This window comes from Enhydra lutris, unplaced genomic scaffold (genome assembly GCF_002288905.1).
Source record: "Enhydra lutris kenyoni isolate GAN:26980312 unplaced genomic scaffold, ASM228890v2 scaffoldscaffold5, whole genome shotgun sequence".
Taxonomy (NCBI): domain Eukaryota; kingdom Metazoa; phylum Chordata; class Mammalia; order Carnivora; family Mustelidae; genus Enhydra; species Enhydra lutris.
The window spans coordinates 6,028,478-6,045,415 of NW_019154089.1; the positions used below are offsets into that span (position 1 = coordinate 6,028,478).

The 16,938-nt window shown below is 36.7% G+C and overlaps 1 protein-coding gene across 2 annotated transcripts in view; it reads left to right on the plus strand.

Annotated features, from left to right (window-relative positions):
* LOC111141148 (cyclin dependent kinase like 3) overlaps positions 1-16,938 on the plus strand; it is a 74,792-nt gene that overhangs the window by 36,236 nt on the left and 21,618 nt on the right. For both annotated transcript variants that reach the window (XM_022493506.1, XM_022493507.1), the window contains 5 exons: positions 3,447-3,559; positions 5,890-6,029; positions 12,589-12,677; positions 15,777-15,930; positions 16,026-16,354. In XM_022493506.1, the coding sequence (XP_022349214.1) occupies positions 3,447-3,559; positions 5,890-6,029; positions 12,589-12,677; positions 15,777-15,930; positions 16,026-16,354 (825 nt within the window). The remainder of the gene's footprint in view (positions 1-3,446; positions 3,560-5,889; positions 6,030-12,588; positions 12,678-15,776; positions 15,931-16,025; positions 16,355-16,938) is intronic.

Sequence of the window (16,938 nt, forward strand, 5' to 3'; positions counted from 1 at the left end):
TTCTGGGAGAAGTTGAAATTAAGTATTTTTTTTAAAGATTTTATTTATTTATTTGACAGAGAGAGATCACAAGCAGGCAGAGAGGCAGGCAGAGAGAGAGGAGGAAGCAGGCTCCAGAACCTGATGCGGGGCTCGATCCCAGGACACTGAGATCATGACCTGAGCCGAAGGCAGCGGCTTAACCCACTGAGTCACCCAGGCACCGCTAATTAAGTATTTTTAAGAAGATTTTGTTTATTCATTTATTTATTTTAGAGAGAGAAAGAGCACGAGCCAGGGGAGGGGCAGAGAGAGAAAGAGAGAGAGAATTTATTTTCTTTGAAAGAGCTTATTTATTTGAGAAAGAGAGAGCACATGAGCCGGAGGTGAAGCAGAGAATCTCAAGCAGACTCTGCTAAGCCAAGAGCTGGAAGCAGGGCTCCATCCCAGAACCCTGAGATCATGACCTGAGCCAAATTCAAGAGTTGGATGCTGGGGCGCCTGAGTGGCTCAGTGGGTTAAAGCCTCTGCCTTCGGCTCGGGTCATGATCCCAGGGTCCTGGGATCGAGTCCCACATCGGGCTTTCTGCTCAGCAGGGAGCCTGCTTCCTCCTCTCTCTGCCTGCCTCTCTGCCTACTTGTGATCTCTGTCTGTCAAATAAATAAATAAAATATTTTTTTTTTAAAAAGTAAAATTTAAAAATCTTTAATACTTTACCATTTACACTTATTTATCTTTTTTAAATTAATTAATTTACTTAAAGTAGACTCCATGCCTAATTTGAGGCTTAAACTCATAACCGTGAAATCAAGAGTCACATGCTCTACCAACTTTGTCAGCCAGGCACCCACATTTATTTACCTTGTATTATGAGTCACCCATAAATCTAACTTTTTGACACATAATCAGTTTTTTAAAGATAACGTATATCACTAGACTTCTAAAGATTTTATTTTCTTTAAGTAATCTCTACATCCAACATAGAGCTTGAACTTAACAACCCTGAGATCAAGAGTCAAATCCTCCACTGATTGAGTCACCCAGGCACCCACTAGGACCTTTTTTTTCTTTTCAGATTGATTTATTTATTTTAGGGAGGGGAGTGAGGGAATGAGGGGAGTAGGGAAAGAGAGAATGAGAATCTCAAGCAGACTCTGCACTGAGTGGGGAACCGAACATGGAGTTCAATCCCGAACCCTGAGATCACAACATTAGCCAAAACCAAGAGTCAGATGCTCAACTGACTAAGCCATTCAGGCATCCCCCCGCTGACTAGGAATTTTAAATAGATAAAAAGGAGCCAAAAAATCTCACATTCAGAAGAAATATAAATACTACAGTGAGCTGTATCCTTCACTGACCCAACTGATAAAAATTGTAAGGTTCAATAACTGCTATATTGGTGAAGCCATGGAAAATGAACACTCCTGTGTACCATCCTGGGAGTGTAAACCATACGACTTCTTCAAAGGGAAAATTGACAAAAGTGACCAAAATTAAAAATGTACCTACTTGGGGCGCTTGGGTGGCTCAATGGGTTAAAGCCTCTGCCTTCAGCTCAGGTCATGATCTCAGGGTCCTGGGATTGAGCCCCAAATCAGGCTCGCTGCTCCGCAGGGAGCCTGCTTCCCCATTTCTCTCTGCCTGCCTCTCTGCCTACTTGTGATCTGTCAAATAAGTAAATAAAATCTTTTTTAAAAAATGTACCGGCACGCCTGGGTGGCTCAGTTGGTTAAGCGGCTGCCTTTGGCTCAGGTCATGATCCCAGCGTCCTGGGATCGAGTCCCACATCGGGCTCCTTGCTCAGCAGGGAGCCTGCTTCTCCCTCTGCCTCTGCCTGCCACTCTATCTGCTTGTGCTCACTCTCATGCTTTCTCTCTCTCTCTCTGACAAATAAATAAATAAAATCTTAAAAAAAAAATGTACCTACTTTTGACCAAACAACTTTATTCCTAGGAATGTAACCAAAGATCTACTCACCCATGTGCACAAAGATAAATTATATGAGAATTCCAGAAGCATTGTTTGGGGTAGAAAAAAATTGGAAACAACCTAAACATCCTTCAATATGAAAACTGCTATGTAATATTTTATACACCCACATTATGAAATATTATTCAGCTATCAAAAAGGAGGTATATGCTAATATAAATTGATCTCCAAGATAAACTCTCAAGCGAAAAAAGCAAAATTCACTGAATAAATCCAAGAACATGTACATAAATGGAGAGATATTGTGTGTTCACAAAAAGGAAGACTCAATATTGTCAAAACATCAGCTCTTCCAACCTGATCTATAAATTGAATGCAATGCCAGCCAAAATCCAATTTGGATATCAACAAATTGATTCTAAAGTTTATATTGTTAAAAAAGAGACAACTGGCCCCAAATGGAGTCACTTGTGCTAAAGCCCACCTCACCAAACTAAGACTAGGGGCCCCTGGGTGGCTCAGTTCATTAAGTCTCCAACTCCTGATTTCAGCTTTGGTCATGATCTTTGGGTCATGAAATTGAGACCCATGTCGGGCTCTGTGCTCACTGCAGAGTCTCCCTGTAATCCTCTCTCTCAGGGCGCCTGGGTGGCTCAGGTGGTTAAGCATCCAACTTTTTTTTTTTTAAAGATTTTATTTATTTATTTGACAGAGATCGCAAGTAGGCAGAGAGGCAGGCAGAGAGAGAGGAGGAGGAGGCAGGCTCCCTGCTGAGCAGAGAACCCGATGCGGGGCTCGATCCCAGGACCCTGAGATCGTGACCTGAGCTGAAGGCAGAGGCTTTAACCACTGAGCCACCCAGGTGCCCCACAATTTTAGAATTATAGTTACTTTTCATCTGAACTACTACATGGCTTCTCATTTGATTTAAATATAAGATATTTAATATATTAATAAAATGTGGCAATATTTAATATATATCCTAAAGTTGGCATATGATATTAAGATGAAAATTTATTAATGATACTGCCTAATCATTATTTTTTTCTTTGGCTGGAACATTATTTAAAAAAAATTTTAGAAGAGGGGCACCTGGGTGGCTCAGTGGGTTAAGCCTCTGCCTTCGGCTCAGGTCATGATCCCAGAGTCCTGGGATTAAGCCCCACATCGGGCTCTCTGCTCAGCGGGGAGCCTGCTTCTCCCTCTCTCTCTTCCTACTTCTGTCTACTTGTGATCTCTGTCAAATAAATAAAATCTTTAAAATAAAGAAAATCTTAAAAAAAAATTTTTTTAGGAGAGATATTTTAGGGACACCTGGGTGACTCAGTTGGTTGGGCGTCTGCATTTGGTTCAGGTCTTGATCCCAAAGTCCTGGGATCAAGCTAATGTTGGGCTCCCTGCTCAGTGGGGAGTCTGCTTCTCCCTCTGCCCCTCACCCCACTCATGCTCTCTCTCAAATAAATAAATAAAATCATAAAAAAGAGACATTTTATAAATTTTTCCATAAAAAATGATTTATTCTTGTTTGTTTCAGACCTGTAGATATCTGGGCTTTGGGTTGTATGATCATTGAGATGGCCACTGGAAACCCCTATCTTCCTAGCTGCTCTGATTTGGATTTACTTCATAAAATTGTTTTAAAAGTAGGTGGGTACTACTGAAATACACTGTTAAATGCTTAAAGTAAATATTGCTTTATCAATTCTGCTTGATTTTCAAATTCAGTTTTTTCTTTATATGAATGGGGAAGCTACTTTTTGATAGATGGCAGCAGGTGTATGCTTTGGGCTGTTAAGGAAGGTAGAAAATTCTTCTCTGTTTTTGTAAATAGCATTTTCTTAGCCAGATTGCAAATAGCTAAGTCATTTGCTAATGGTTGATAGTAAGAAAAATGGTACAGTAGAAACCTACTTCAATTTGTCTGAAAGTTGTTTTAAAATTTTGACTTGTAGGGGTGCCTGGGTGGTTCAATTTTTTTCAACATCTGCCTTCTGCTGAGGTCATGATCTCAGGGTCCTGGGATCAAGCTTGGCATGGGACTCCCTGCTTAGTGGGGAACCTGCTTCCCCCTCTCCCTCTGCCGTTCCCCCTGCTGTGGTCTCTCACTGTCTCTCTCTGTCAAATAAATAAATAAAATCCTAAAAAAACTTTTTTTGGCATCTATATATTTTTGCATCTCTCTAAGAGGACTTTTAAATAATAGAGTTGATTTAGGTATCTTTTTGAAGCACTTAGAGATGGAAAGTTACTTATCGAGATAACTTTTTTTTAAACCACTGTAGATATCCAGGTAATTAAATAACTTATTCAAAAATACATTTGATGAGCGCTTATACTTTTTTAATGATCTACTTTGAATGAATACGCAAACATCTTGATGGTTAGTTAGCCTTGCTCATGGAGTTTCAGTGATTTTTTAAAAATGTATTTCTTTTTTTATCATGTTATATTAGTCACCATACAGTACATCATTAGTTTTTGATGTAGTGTTCCATGATTCATTGTTTGCATATAACACCCAGTGCTCCATGCAATCTGTGCCCTCCTTAATACCCGTCACCAAGCCAACCCATTCCCCCACCTCCCTCCCCTCTAAAACCCTCAGTTTGTTTCTTTGAGTCCATAGTCTGTCATGGTTCGTCTCCCCCTCCTCTGATTTCCCTTCCTTCATTTTCTCCTTCCTTCTCCTAATGTCCTCCATGCTATTCCTTATGTTCCACAAGTAAGTGAAACCATATGATAGTTGATTTTCTCTGCTTGACTTATTTCACATAACTTAATCTCCTCCAGTCTCATCCAAGTTGATAAAAAAGTTGGGTATTCATCCTTTCTGATGGCTGAGTAATAGTCCTTTGTGTATATGGACCACATCTTCTTTATCCATTCGTCTGTTGAAGGACATCTCCGTTCTTTCCATGGTTAGACTATTGTGGACATTGCTACTATGAACATGGGGTGCATATGGCCCTTCTTTTCACTAAATCTGTATCTTTGGGGTAAATACCCAGTAGTGCAATTGCTGGGTATGATGCGCTTGAGGAGCTCCTTTTGTGGTAGAGAAGCTATACATAAACATGTAGTTACAGGATCATGAGGAAGGTACTGGAGCAACTATGAAAATCATGAAGTCTGGATAAATATTAACAACAGATACAGTTTGGAGTCTTAAAGCATCACCCTTTTTTGGTCACCTTTAATGTTCTGGTTTTGAGAGTAATGTTAGAAGATGTTAGAGATGATGGGATTAATTCTGTCATTTTACATATAAAGAAACTGAAGCATAGAAAGGGAAGATATTTGCCCAAGGCCACAGAAATAGTTATAACGAAACTGGCGCTGGAACTTAGCTCTCTCCACTCCTGTTTACTGTTCTTTTCATTCTACTGCTACTCTATAGCCTTGTTTCTTTGCAATATTTCTGTTTCTAAATAATTTAGATATTTTAGCTGTTTTGAGTAAGGCTTTGCTGATAACATTTGTTAGGCTATTTAGATACCCATATGGAAATATGTAAAGGTTTGCTTTTCCTGATAGCATTATATATTATGTCTTATATTTTGGGAAATGAAAATGAACCTGGTGGTTTTAAATTTTCTACTGCCTACATGCTATCAACAGATTACTGGGGAAACTTCCAATTTTTGTGCTATATTCAGATAGTTTCTTGTTCAACCTTAAAAAATTAAAAGAACATAATTGTTCTTCTTCTTTTTTAGTAATCTAATGCAGACCACACAGCAATTTGTTTATTTTTTTTTTAAGAATTTTATTTATTTTTTTGACAGAGAGAGACACAGTGAAAGAGGGAACACAAGCAGGGCGAGTGGGAGAGGAAGAAGCAGGCTTTCTGCTGAGCAGGAAGCCCAGAAGGCAGATGCTTAATGACTGAGCCCACACAGGCACCCCACAATTTGTTTATTTCGATTGTAGATTAATTTCTCTGTTTTCTTATATTCGTATTTTTTTTCTCTTTTCAGGCAACTTGACACCTCACTTACAGAATATCTTTTCCAAGAGTCCCATTTTTGCTGGGCTGGTCCTTCCTCAAGTTCAACACCCCAAAAATGCAAGGAAAAAATACCCAAAGTTAAATGGATTGTTGGCAGATATAGTTCATGTATGTTAAGAATTAAGAACTTATTTCTGGGAAATTTGCGTAAATTATAATACAGTTTTAAGATATTACTTTAATGAAATTCTGAAAGGATTCATAATGTTATCTGTTAGAAGTTACTATCTTCCTGTCTTTACATCTTTAGTACAGAAAAATTAAAATTAATAGACTGTTAGAACTGAAAACTCCCTAGGATAATCCTGTCCATTATTTTTAGTTTATCCCAATTTTAACGATACTTAGGGGTAAACTGGAAAAATCAGAAGGATTTACCATGGACTGGATTTACCAGGACTTACCATGCTTATCACCACCTTTTAATAGTCAGTCTATCCAAGTTAGGGCTCTGTTCCTTGTACACTGGTATCCTGAGATATCTACCGGGCATTGACCACTGCAGTTTTAGTGTTGTTTGAAGGTATACTAATGCCAAAATTCACTTGGGGTTTGGAGAAAACAAAAGCGTTATACTAGAACATTTTCTAATTATTTTAAAATGTAAATTTCTTTTTAAACTAGGTAATAAGTTTACCAATATATTTAGAGCAAAATTCAAAAAGTAAGAGAATTTACTGTGGAAAGTAAATCTGCTTCTATTTATTTTCTCTATCTAGTTAATTTCCTTTCCCAGGGTCAACTGAGGTATCTTATTTCTGATGTAAAGCCCCTTTAAAAAATGTAGTTACCTAAATTTCAAAGCAAGTATGGTGTAGTGTTTATAAGACGGGGCTCTGGAATCACATAGACTAAAACTCAGCTCTGTCACTAATTAGCTCTGTAACCTTGGGAAAGTCACTTAATCTTTGTGCCCAGTTTACTGGGCTATAAAGTAACGTTAATGGTCTTTATTTTTCTGGGGCTGGAAGATTAAATGAGGTAATGGTGAAAATGTTCTGAGCACAGGGCCTTGAATAAGTTGTCGACAAATGTGGTTAATTTTAATTGTTGCTGTTGTTACTTAGATAAACTTACTAAACATATGATATATAGCATCGAAAGAGTATTCTTAAAGGAATTCTTAACAGAAAAAATTATTTCACTGGTATCTGGAGAAAACTAGAGTTTATTAAGAATCAGATTCTTTGGAGCGCCTGGGTGGCTCAGTCAGTTGAGTGTCCCAACTCTTGATTTGTCTCAGGTCATGATCTCAGGATTGTGAGATTGAGCCCCATGGTGGGATCCACACTCAGCAAGGAGTCTGCTTAAGATTCTTTCTCTCAGGGCGCCTGGGTGGCTCAGTGGGTTAACCTCTGCCTTCAGCTCAGGTCATGATCCCAGGGTCCTGGGATTGGGCTCTCTCCTCAGCAGGGAGCCTGCTTCCCTTCCTCTCCCTCTGCCTGTCTCTCTGCCTAGTTGTGATCTCTGTCTTTCAAATAAATAAATAAAATCTTAAAAAAAAAAAAAAAAGATTCTTTCTCTCAGGGGGCACCTGGATGGTTTGTCAGTTTAAGCATCTGCCTTTGACTTGGGTCATGATCTCAGGGTCCTGGGATCGAGTCCCTCATTGGGCTCTCTGTTCAGTGGGGAGTCTACTTCTCCGTTTTACACTCCCTCTGTGCTCTCTCCCTCTCTTTCTCAAATGAATGAATGAATAAATAAATAAATACATAAATAGATTCTTAAAAAAAAAAGAGAGAGAGAGATTCTCTCAAGATGCTTGCATAGCTCAGTTGGTTAAGCCTCTGACTCTTGGTTTCTGTTCAGATCGTGCTCTCATGGTCATGAGATTGAGCCCCACATTAGTCTCTGTGCTCAGTGCAAAGTCTGCTTAAGGTTCTCTTTTCCTCTCCCTCTCCCCTCCCACTCATGCTCACTCTCTTTCTAAAATAAATAAATAAATCTTTAAAAAAAGAATCAGGGGTGCTGGGTGGCTGAGTTGGTTGATCATCTGACTTTTGCTTTTGGTTCAGGTCATGATCTCGGGGTCTTGGGATTGAACCCCACAGTGGGCTCCCACTCAGAATGTAGTCTGCTTGTCCCTCTCCTACCCCCATTCTTGTTCTCTCTCTTTCTCTCAAAGAAGTAAATAAAATTTCTTTAAAAAAATAAAAGAATTAGATTTGTTTGCTACATTTTCCTTTGAATTTATTTTTTATGTCATGGGTTTAATTATACAAGGACTACATAATGATTATAGAAAAAGTAGAGAATACATGATAAACAAAAAGAAGAAGTTAAGATTTTCCCAACTCCCAGATTCTGGGAAAAATTAGTGACATTTTGATTTATATACTTCTAGACTTTTGCCAACCAAATATGTGCATAGAAATTTATGCTTTTAAAAGATGACATACTTCACATAGTTTTGTGACCTGTTTGTTATGTAACCCTGACAGTAAATATGGAACCACATCATATTTTTCAATGGTTACATAGTATTTCGTTGTAAGATTGTTCTATAGTTTAACTGATCTTACAATTTTGAATATTTGTTTTCAGGTTTTCTCCCTCTTGGTAGATATGATTTTGTGAACATCTTTTAAAATGTCTTTTTGAACTTGCTTTATTATTTGTTTAGGATAAATTCCTAGAATTGTGATTAGTGGGCCACAGGGTTTATACTTTTTCAGAATTTTTAATATATTTTGCTATTTTTCCCTCCAGAAAGGTTTCACTGATTTATACTCAAGTACTTTCAAGTAGCACTGGATATAAAGTCCCACTCTCAATCTAGCAATGGATATTATAGTTTTTATTTAGTTTTTTTTTTAGTAATTTTTTTTTAGTAATCTCTATACCGTATGTGGAACTCAAACTCATGGCCCCAAGATCAAGAGTTATCATGTTCTACCAACTGAACCAACCAGGCACCCCAAAATATTTGCCAATTTAGTAAGTTTAAAATACCATCTTTTTTTTAGTTGCGCTTATATGATCACAGGAAAGGTTGAACATTTTACTAATACTAATTGACCATTTGTATTTCTTGTTTTAAGAATCATTAAACTAGGGGCGCCTGGGTGGCTCAGTGGGTTAAAGCCTCTGCCTTCGGCTCAGGTCATGATCCCAGGGTCCTGGGATAGAGTCCCGCATCCGGCTCTCTGCTCATCAGGGAGCCTGCTTCCTCCTCTCTCTCTCTGCCTGCCTCTCTGCCTGCCTCTCTGCCTACTTGTGATCTCCATCTGTCAAATAAATAAATAAAATCTTAAAAAAAAAAAAGAATCATTAAACTATTTGTCAATTGGACTAACCTTTTCCCATATAGATTTGTAAAATAATAGGCATATTAGTCTTTTGTCATATGTGTTGTAAATATTATCTTCAACTTGAGTAATCCAGTGTCTTGGAGTGCCACATTTATCATAGGCAAAATGCTTACATGTGCTTGGGTTTGTTTCTATTTCATTTATTTCTTTTTTAATTCTAGTATAAATACCAGTTTGATTGATTATTGTGACTTTAAAATCCATCTTAATATCTGGGTCAGAGCTTATATCATTTTCTAGGTTTAAATTTTCTAAACTTTATCATGATGTAATTATGTATAGTAAACTAAACATACTTAAAATGCATAATTTGATGAGTTTTGATAGATTTTTATACCTATAAAACCACCACCACAATCAAGATAGCTATCATTTCCATCAAACTCTAAAATGTCCTCTTATCCTTTTTCAATCCTCTTATGACTCCATTTATGTTCCCAGACAACCTCTGAGTTGCTTTCTATCACTATAGATTAGTTTACATTTTCTAGGATATATATATGGAATTACATAGTATATACTCTTTGATTCAGCATTAAGGTTTAGAGATTCATTCATGTTTTTGTAGGTATCAGTAGCTGATTCCTTTTTATTACTGAGTAGGACTCCATTATAAGGATATACAACTGTTTTTAGTCTATTCTCCTGTTTTGGGTTGTTTCCTATTTTTGGCTGTTACAAGCAAAATTAATAGGAATGTTCATGTACAAGTCTTTGTAGATGTATATTTTTATTCTTCTGAGTAAATACCTAAGAGTGGAATGGTGGGTTTAAAGTATGTGTATGTTTAATTTTTAAAGAAACTGCCTGTCTGTTTCTCAAAGTATAGTATCTTATATTTTCCAAACTAAGGCATGTATTTAAATTTTCTAATTATATTATTCAAAGAAGGACTAATTTATCTGCCTATAGTAGGCTATGACTTGGGCAGAATTTTTAACATTTTTTTTTTGAATTTATAACATTTTAAAAAAGATTTTACTTATTTATTTTTCCAAGAAAGAGAGACACCATGAGTGTGTTGGGGGGGGGGGAGGGGGCAGAGGGAGAAGCAGGCTCCCCACTGAGCAGGGAGCCCAATGTGGGACTCAATCCCAGAACTCTGGGATCATGACCTGAGCTGAAAGCAGACTCTTTTTTTTTTTTTTAAAGATTTTATTTATTTATTTGTCAGGGACAGAGGGAGAGAGAGAGAGCGAGCACAGGCAGAGAGAGAGGCAGGCAGAGGCAGAGGGAGAAGCAGGCTCCCTGCTGAGCAAGGAACGCGATGTGGGACTCGATCCCAGGACGCTGGGATCATGACCTGAGCCGAAGGCAGCTGCTTAACCAACTGAGCCACCCAGGCGTCCCTGAAAGCAGACTCTTAACCAACTGAGACACCCAGGCGCTCCAATATGTACTTAACTAAGTTTTATTGATGGATTATTATCATATTATAAAATAAGCACATATTGTTAGCTAGTTGCAGTTTTAAGGGTCTGGGTATTCTCCCATCATAAAATAGATAATGAACTCAATTTTGCTTTGTGAGTCAATATATTTTTATTGTGATAAAAAAACACATAACATTGGGGCGCCTGGGTGGCTCAGTGGGTTGAGCCTCTGCCTTCAGCTCAGGTCATGATCTCAGGGTCCTGGGATCGAGCCCCGCATCGGGCTCTCTGCTCAGCGGGGAGCCTGCTTCCCTCCTCTCTCTGCCTGCCTCTCTGCCTACTTGTGATCTCTGTCAAATAAATAAATAAAATCTTTAAAAAACAAAAAACAAAATAAACAAAAAAAAACCACATAACATGAAATCTACCCTCTTACCAAATTTCAAAATGTGTAGAACAGTACTGTCAGCTCTATTCATATTGTTGTATAGCAGATCTTTACAACTTTTTTCCTGAATCAATTTAAACATAAAAATTTTAAAATAAACAAAAATGTAACATTATATTCAATTACCTTGAATTTTCTGGATTTTAATTCTACTCTTCTGTTTGTTTGATCTAGACAAATTACTTGATTTCTCTGGGGCTCAGTCTCCTTGTCTGTACAATGGGGATAATAATAATACCTACCTGTAGGGTTGTTGTTGGCATCAAGTTATAAGAAAAAGCCAGGTAGAGTATTGTGTGGCACACAGTAAACATCAATAAAAGTTACCAATTATTATTATGTTTTGCTTCTTCTTTTCTTTTTTTTTTTTAAAGAAATTTTTTTTATTTATTTGACAGACAGATCACAAGTAGGCAGAGAGGCAGGCAGAGAGAGACAGGAGGAGGCAGGCTCCCTGCTGAGCAGAGAGCCTGATCCGGAACTCGATTCCAGGACCCTGAGATCATGACCTGAGCTGAAAGCAGAGGCTTTAACCACTGAGCCACCCAGGTGCCCTATGTTTTGCTTTTTCTTATGTTTTGCCTTCTTCTAAAGGAATAAATGAAAACTATAAGGCAAATGGCTTTTATTCAAATTCTATATTTAATATTTTGGTTAAAAATATCTTCTATTTACAACTAGTTATTTGATTATATATAAATTTATGATGTTCAACTTATTTTAAGAACTCTTCCTTCCATCATCGGTTTTGTTTTGTGGGGTTTTTGTTTGTTTGTTTGTTTCTCTAATTCAGTTGAATGTTCCCAAGATAGGGAAACAAAAAAAGAGCTGTTCTCATAGTGGATTATTGAAAGATTTGGGGGCTTGAATGTTTGTGAAGTTCTATTATGCCATAAAAAAAGCAATGGAGGTATGCCTGGGTGGCTCAGTTCTTTAAGCGGCTGGCTACCTTTGGCTCAGGTCATGATCCCAGGGTCCTGGAATCGACTACCGCATCTGGCTCCTGGCTCAGCAGAAAGTCTGCTTCTCCCTCTCACTTTGCCTGCTGCTCTCTCTGCTTGTGTTCTCTCTCTCTCTCGAAAATGAATAAATAAAATCTTTAAAAAAAAGAAAAAGAAAAAGCAATGGATTAGGATTCAGACAATATGAGTTAATAATATAGTAAATCACTGTTCTTCTAGTTCGGTAAAATGGAAATAATAATCCATGAACTTTCCACCTTACAGTGCTGATAAGAGGATCAAAATGAACTAATTAATTTCTGCTACTTCCAGCAGAAACAGACTGACTTCTGTTTTGGCCAGAATCCTAGGACATATAACCTATATTAATGCTTTGCAAGTACAAATTTCTTAGGGAAGTAAATGGTCAGAACTCATTGTCAGAAATTCCTAAGCTCTAAATCCATCTTTTCAAGAATGGTTTTAGTTCCAGGTAATTATTTACTTCTACATATGTCAAATAAATTTAATTTTTACCTTAGAGAGCTCTGTTAAGAACTTACTTAATGTTAGAATCTTTTTTTCATTTTTTAGGCTTGTTTACAAATTGATCCTGCTGAAAGGACATCATCTACTGATCTTTTGCATCATGAGTACTTTACTAGAGATGGATTTATTGAAAAGTAAGCATGTTGAGTGAGTGTGGACTTCTTAGTGTTTTATATTAGGGAATTTACTAGCATGAGAATTGCTACATAGGTTAATGTTACACACACAAAAATTCAATTTAACAAAGACTTAGTTCCTTTATTAACAAGGCCTATGGTAGACTTACAGGTGTCATGAAGAAAATTCTACCCATAAAAATAATTGTAGTTAACATTCATTACAGTTATGATGTCCTAGGCAGTGTGCTAAGCTCTTTATACATATTTTCAATGGTAATCATAGGCCTGCAGATAGTAAATAAACAATCAATAGCTTTAATAAATAAATAAACAATAAATAAATAATAAATAAATAAATAAATATATTTTTAATAAATAATATATTTTTAATAAATAATTTTTTATTTATTTTTAATAAATAAATAAACAATAAATAGCTTTATTCCCATTTGTACCTTTGACTCAGAATAGTCTGGTTTTTCCTCTTCTGGTAGCATCTCTGACCTATATGTTACAATTGGCATTTATTTCCCAAATGATTTTTTTTTCCTCTGCTTTATTTACTTTCTGTTATAGTGTTTGTTGTCATATTCTCCCTACCAAAGTGGAAGTTCCCTGAAGAGAGGGAACATGCCTTTAGCCCTTCTGTATAATGGCAATGTAGATTTATAAGTCAGCTGTATTTCTTTTTTTTTATTATTTTTTATTTAAATTCAACTTAGTTAACATACAGTGTATTATTAGTTTCAGGGGTAGAGTTTAGTGATTCATCAGTTGCGTATAACACCCAGGGCCCATTCCATCCCATGTCCTCCTTATTGCCCATCACCCAGTTACCCCATCTCCCCACTTCCCCTCTAGCAACCCTCAGTTTGTTTCCTATAGTTTCCTATAGTTAGGAGTCTCTTATAGTTTGCCTCCTTCTCTCTTTTCATTTTATTTTGTATTATTTTTTTCTTCCCTTCCCCTATGTTCTTCTGTTTTGTTTCTTAAATTCCACATGTGAGTGAAATCATACAGTATTTGTCTTTCTCTGACTGACATTCCACTCAGCATAATACCCTCTTGTTCCATCCATGTCATTGCAAATGGCAAGATTCCATTCTTTTCAATGACTGAATAATAGTCCATAGTGTATATATACCAGAACCTCTTTATCCACTCATTTGTCAATGGACATCTAGGCTTTTTCCATATTTTGGCTAGAATCAGCAGTGTTTCTAAAACAAACAAACAAACAAACAAACAACCAAAACCTCAGAGTTTTCTGTTTGGGCTTTGAAAGAAACAGAAATTCTTTTTCTTTAATTACAGAGTCATTCAGTTAACCTTTGGATGTGAGGTCAGAAAAGATGAATGTCACTTTAAAATGTGATGGACTTAAAGTTAGGCATGTTAAAGTCCAGGAACAGCCATTGAAGATAGACTGAACTAGAAAAAGGTGGAAAAAAAATACTTTAGAGTACTTAGAACTTTAAGCATTTTAAGAATTTTAATATAGGGGTGCCTGGGTGACTCAGTCATTAAGCATCGGCCTTCGGCTCAGGTCATGATCCCAGGGTCCTGGGATCGAGCCCTGTATCAGGCTCCCAGCTCAGTGGGAAGCTTGCTTCTCCCTCTCCCACTCCCCCTGCTTGTGATTCCTCTCTAGCTGTGTCTCTCTTTATCAAATAAATAAATAAAATCTTTAAAAAAAAAAGAATTTTAATATAGAACAAAACAAGAATTTTGATATAAAACAACAAAAAATGAGAAGAAGATATATTCAAAATGCCATTGACGAAGAGAGTGCCCATTACTGAATTTAAAAGTTGCTCATATCAGTTCTACATAGACTACATTGATTTCTCTTTGGTTCTTAGATGTTAAGATTTTAGTATGATGGGTGAAAATTCTTGAATTCCAATGATGGAATCCTCGGAAAATGTTTGGGGAAGTCCCTTTCCTTTGATAAGAGGCCTCTCCCTTTCCCAGAACCTTCTGCAGTACAAGGGCGTTTTGACAGAAGTATGACATGTTCTTATTCAGCTAAATGAATCACACTGGTGGTTTTCTTCATCTCTTCACACTACAATTTTCTAGACATGTGTCTTGCACAGCTTTGGCAAGATTGGCCTAAACTGGGGAAGAATTCACTCATGGAATGATATTTTAAAATTTCCACAAACTAGGGGATACCTGGCTGTCTCAGTCAGTATAGCACATGACTCTTGATCTTGGGGTGGTGAGTTTGAACCCCATACTCGGTATGCAGCTTAATGAAAATTAAATTAAATTAAATTAAATTTCCCCAAACTGATGATTATAGTTGCTTCAGGGAGGGGAACTGTGTAACTCAGGGCAGGGTAAGAAGGAGACTTTTTAATATAGCCTTCTGAATTTTGAGCCATATGAATGGATTTTCTAATAAAAAATAGGTAACTTAAAAATTCAAACCACAACCAAAACAATCTCCCTTCAATATTAATATATTCTGTTAAATTTTTGTACTAAAAATATTTATCTAGAATAAGGATTTCAGAAACCAGTTAGTTCATCTTTTAAGATGTAACTTTAAAGAACCACAGAAAGGATTAAATGGCCTGAGTTTTCCTTGAAAGAATAATTTATCAAAATGAAAAATACTTTTATTGAGTAAATTTTACATCACAAGAGGAATCTAATTCATATAAACTTATTTTGTAAAATTTTATATAGTAAATTCCCATGAAAAAATTTTTGGAAGATATATCTCTACCAGGAAGCAATTCGTATTAAATATTATACCATCTCTTGGCATTCATTACTGATAGCTTATTTATGCTATAGATATGTAAATTAATTGATTATATGGTCCACTAAAGATAAAATACTTTATCTACATAAATAAAAAGATTATTGGTTGAGGGGCGCCTGGGTGGCTCAGTGGGTTAAAGCCTCTGCCTTCGGCTCAGGTCATGATCCCAGAGTCCTGGGATCGAGCCCCACATTGGGCTCTCTGCTCAGCAGGAAGCCTGCTTCCTCCTCTCTCTCTCTCTCTGCCTGCCTCTCTGCCTACTTGTGATCTCTGTCAAATAAATAAATAAAATCTTAAAAAAAAAAAAGATTATTGGTTGATATTGCTTGTTTTATCAGATTCATACCAGAACTGAGAGCTAAATTACTACAAGAAGCAAAAGTCAATTCATTCATAAAGCTAAAAGAGAATTCTAAAGAAAGTGACCTTATGAAAGATGAAAGAAAAACAACATATACTAAATCACTGCTTGGTACTCCAGTTTTGGGAAAGGTAAAAGCTGTTTTCTTTTTAGCCGGTATAACTGTATCATATCATATCAAAAATAACTATTCTTCTGACTCAGATGTTGGATGTATCTGTTCCAGGAAATAGAAAAAGAGAAAAAGCCCAGGGAGATCAAAGTCAGAGTTATTAAAGTCAAAGGAGGAAAAGGAGATATCTTAGAACCAAACAAGACAGAGTGTGAAGGTGGACGTTGTCAACAGGATGCTGTTGAAAATGCTCATGCTATGTCTCAAGATACAAAACCTGTCATCAATGAACCACTAAATGCTGTCAATCCCAGCACTAATTCTAATGGCATGAAAGATGATCCACACGCTGGAGGTAGTATGATGATGCCACCCATCAATCTAATGAGCAATAATTTGTTGGCTTCAAATCCCAATTCAAATCTTTCCCATCCCAATTCAAGGTGAGTTTAACAGAAAAGAAAGAGAAGGAAGTGGATCTAAGTAACAAAATGCTCCTATATAATGGTATTTCAAATACTGAAGTTCATGGTGTCTGTTTGTAAACGGAATTTGAAGATATATTGAAATTATAATCATACAATGCGCCATTACTGTTGTTAAGAATACTATAGAAGAAATTAGTTTTTCTTGCTTATATAGATATTTAATTGTTTTGGGATATTTTGGATATTTAGATATTTAATTGTTTTTGGAAAAACCTCATTTAAGAAAGAAAAGACTCTCAGAATAATTTCCTCCCATCTGAAGAGGAAAAAGGTGATGTGATCTAGGGTCTGGTATTGATGTGCCTTAGTATAACATAGTAAGCATTTTGTCTGTGTCATAGCAAATTTTCTAAATGGAGAAAGACTAGTTGAAAATAATCTTTTACAGCCAGTTAGCTTAGGAAGTCAAATATTTGGGGAATAAAACAACATATTGGGCCAGTTGTAGATTTAGCTACTGATACAGATTGTAAGACTGGTACCATGAGTCTGCTTAAGCAAGGGCAGTGTGTTGTTTAGCAAGGGTCTATCTAGCAAGG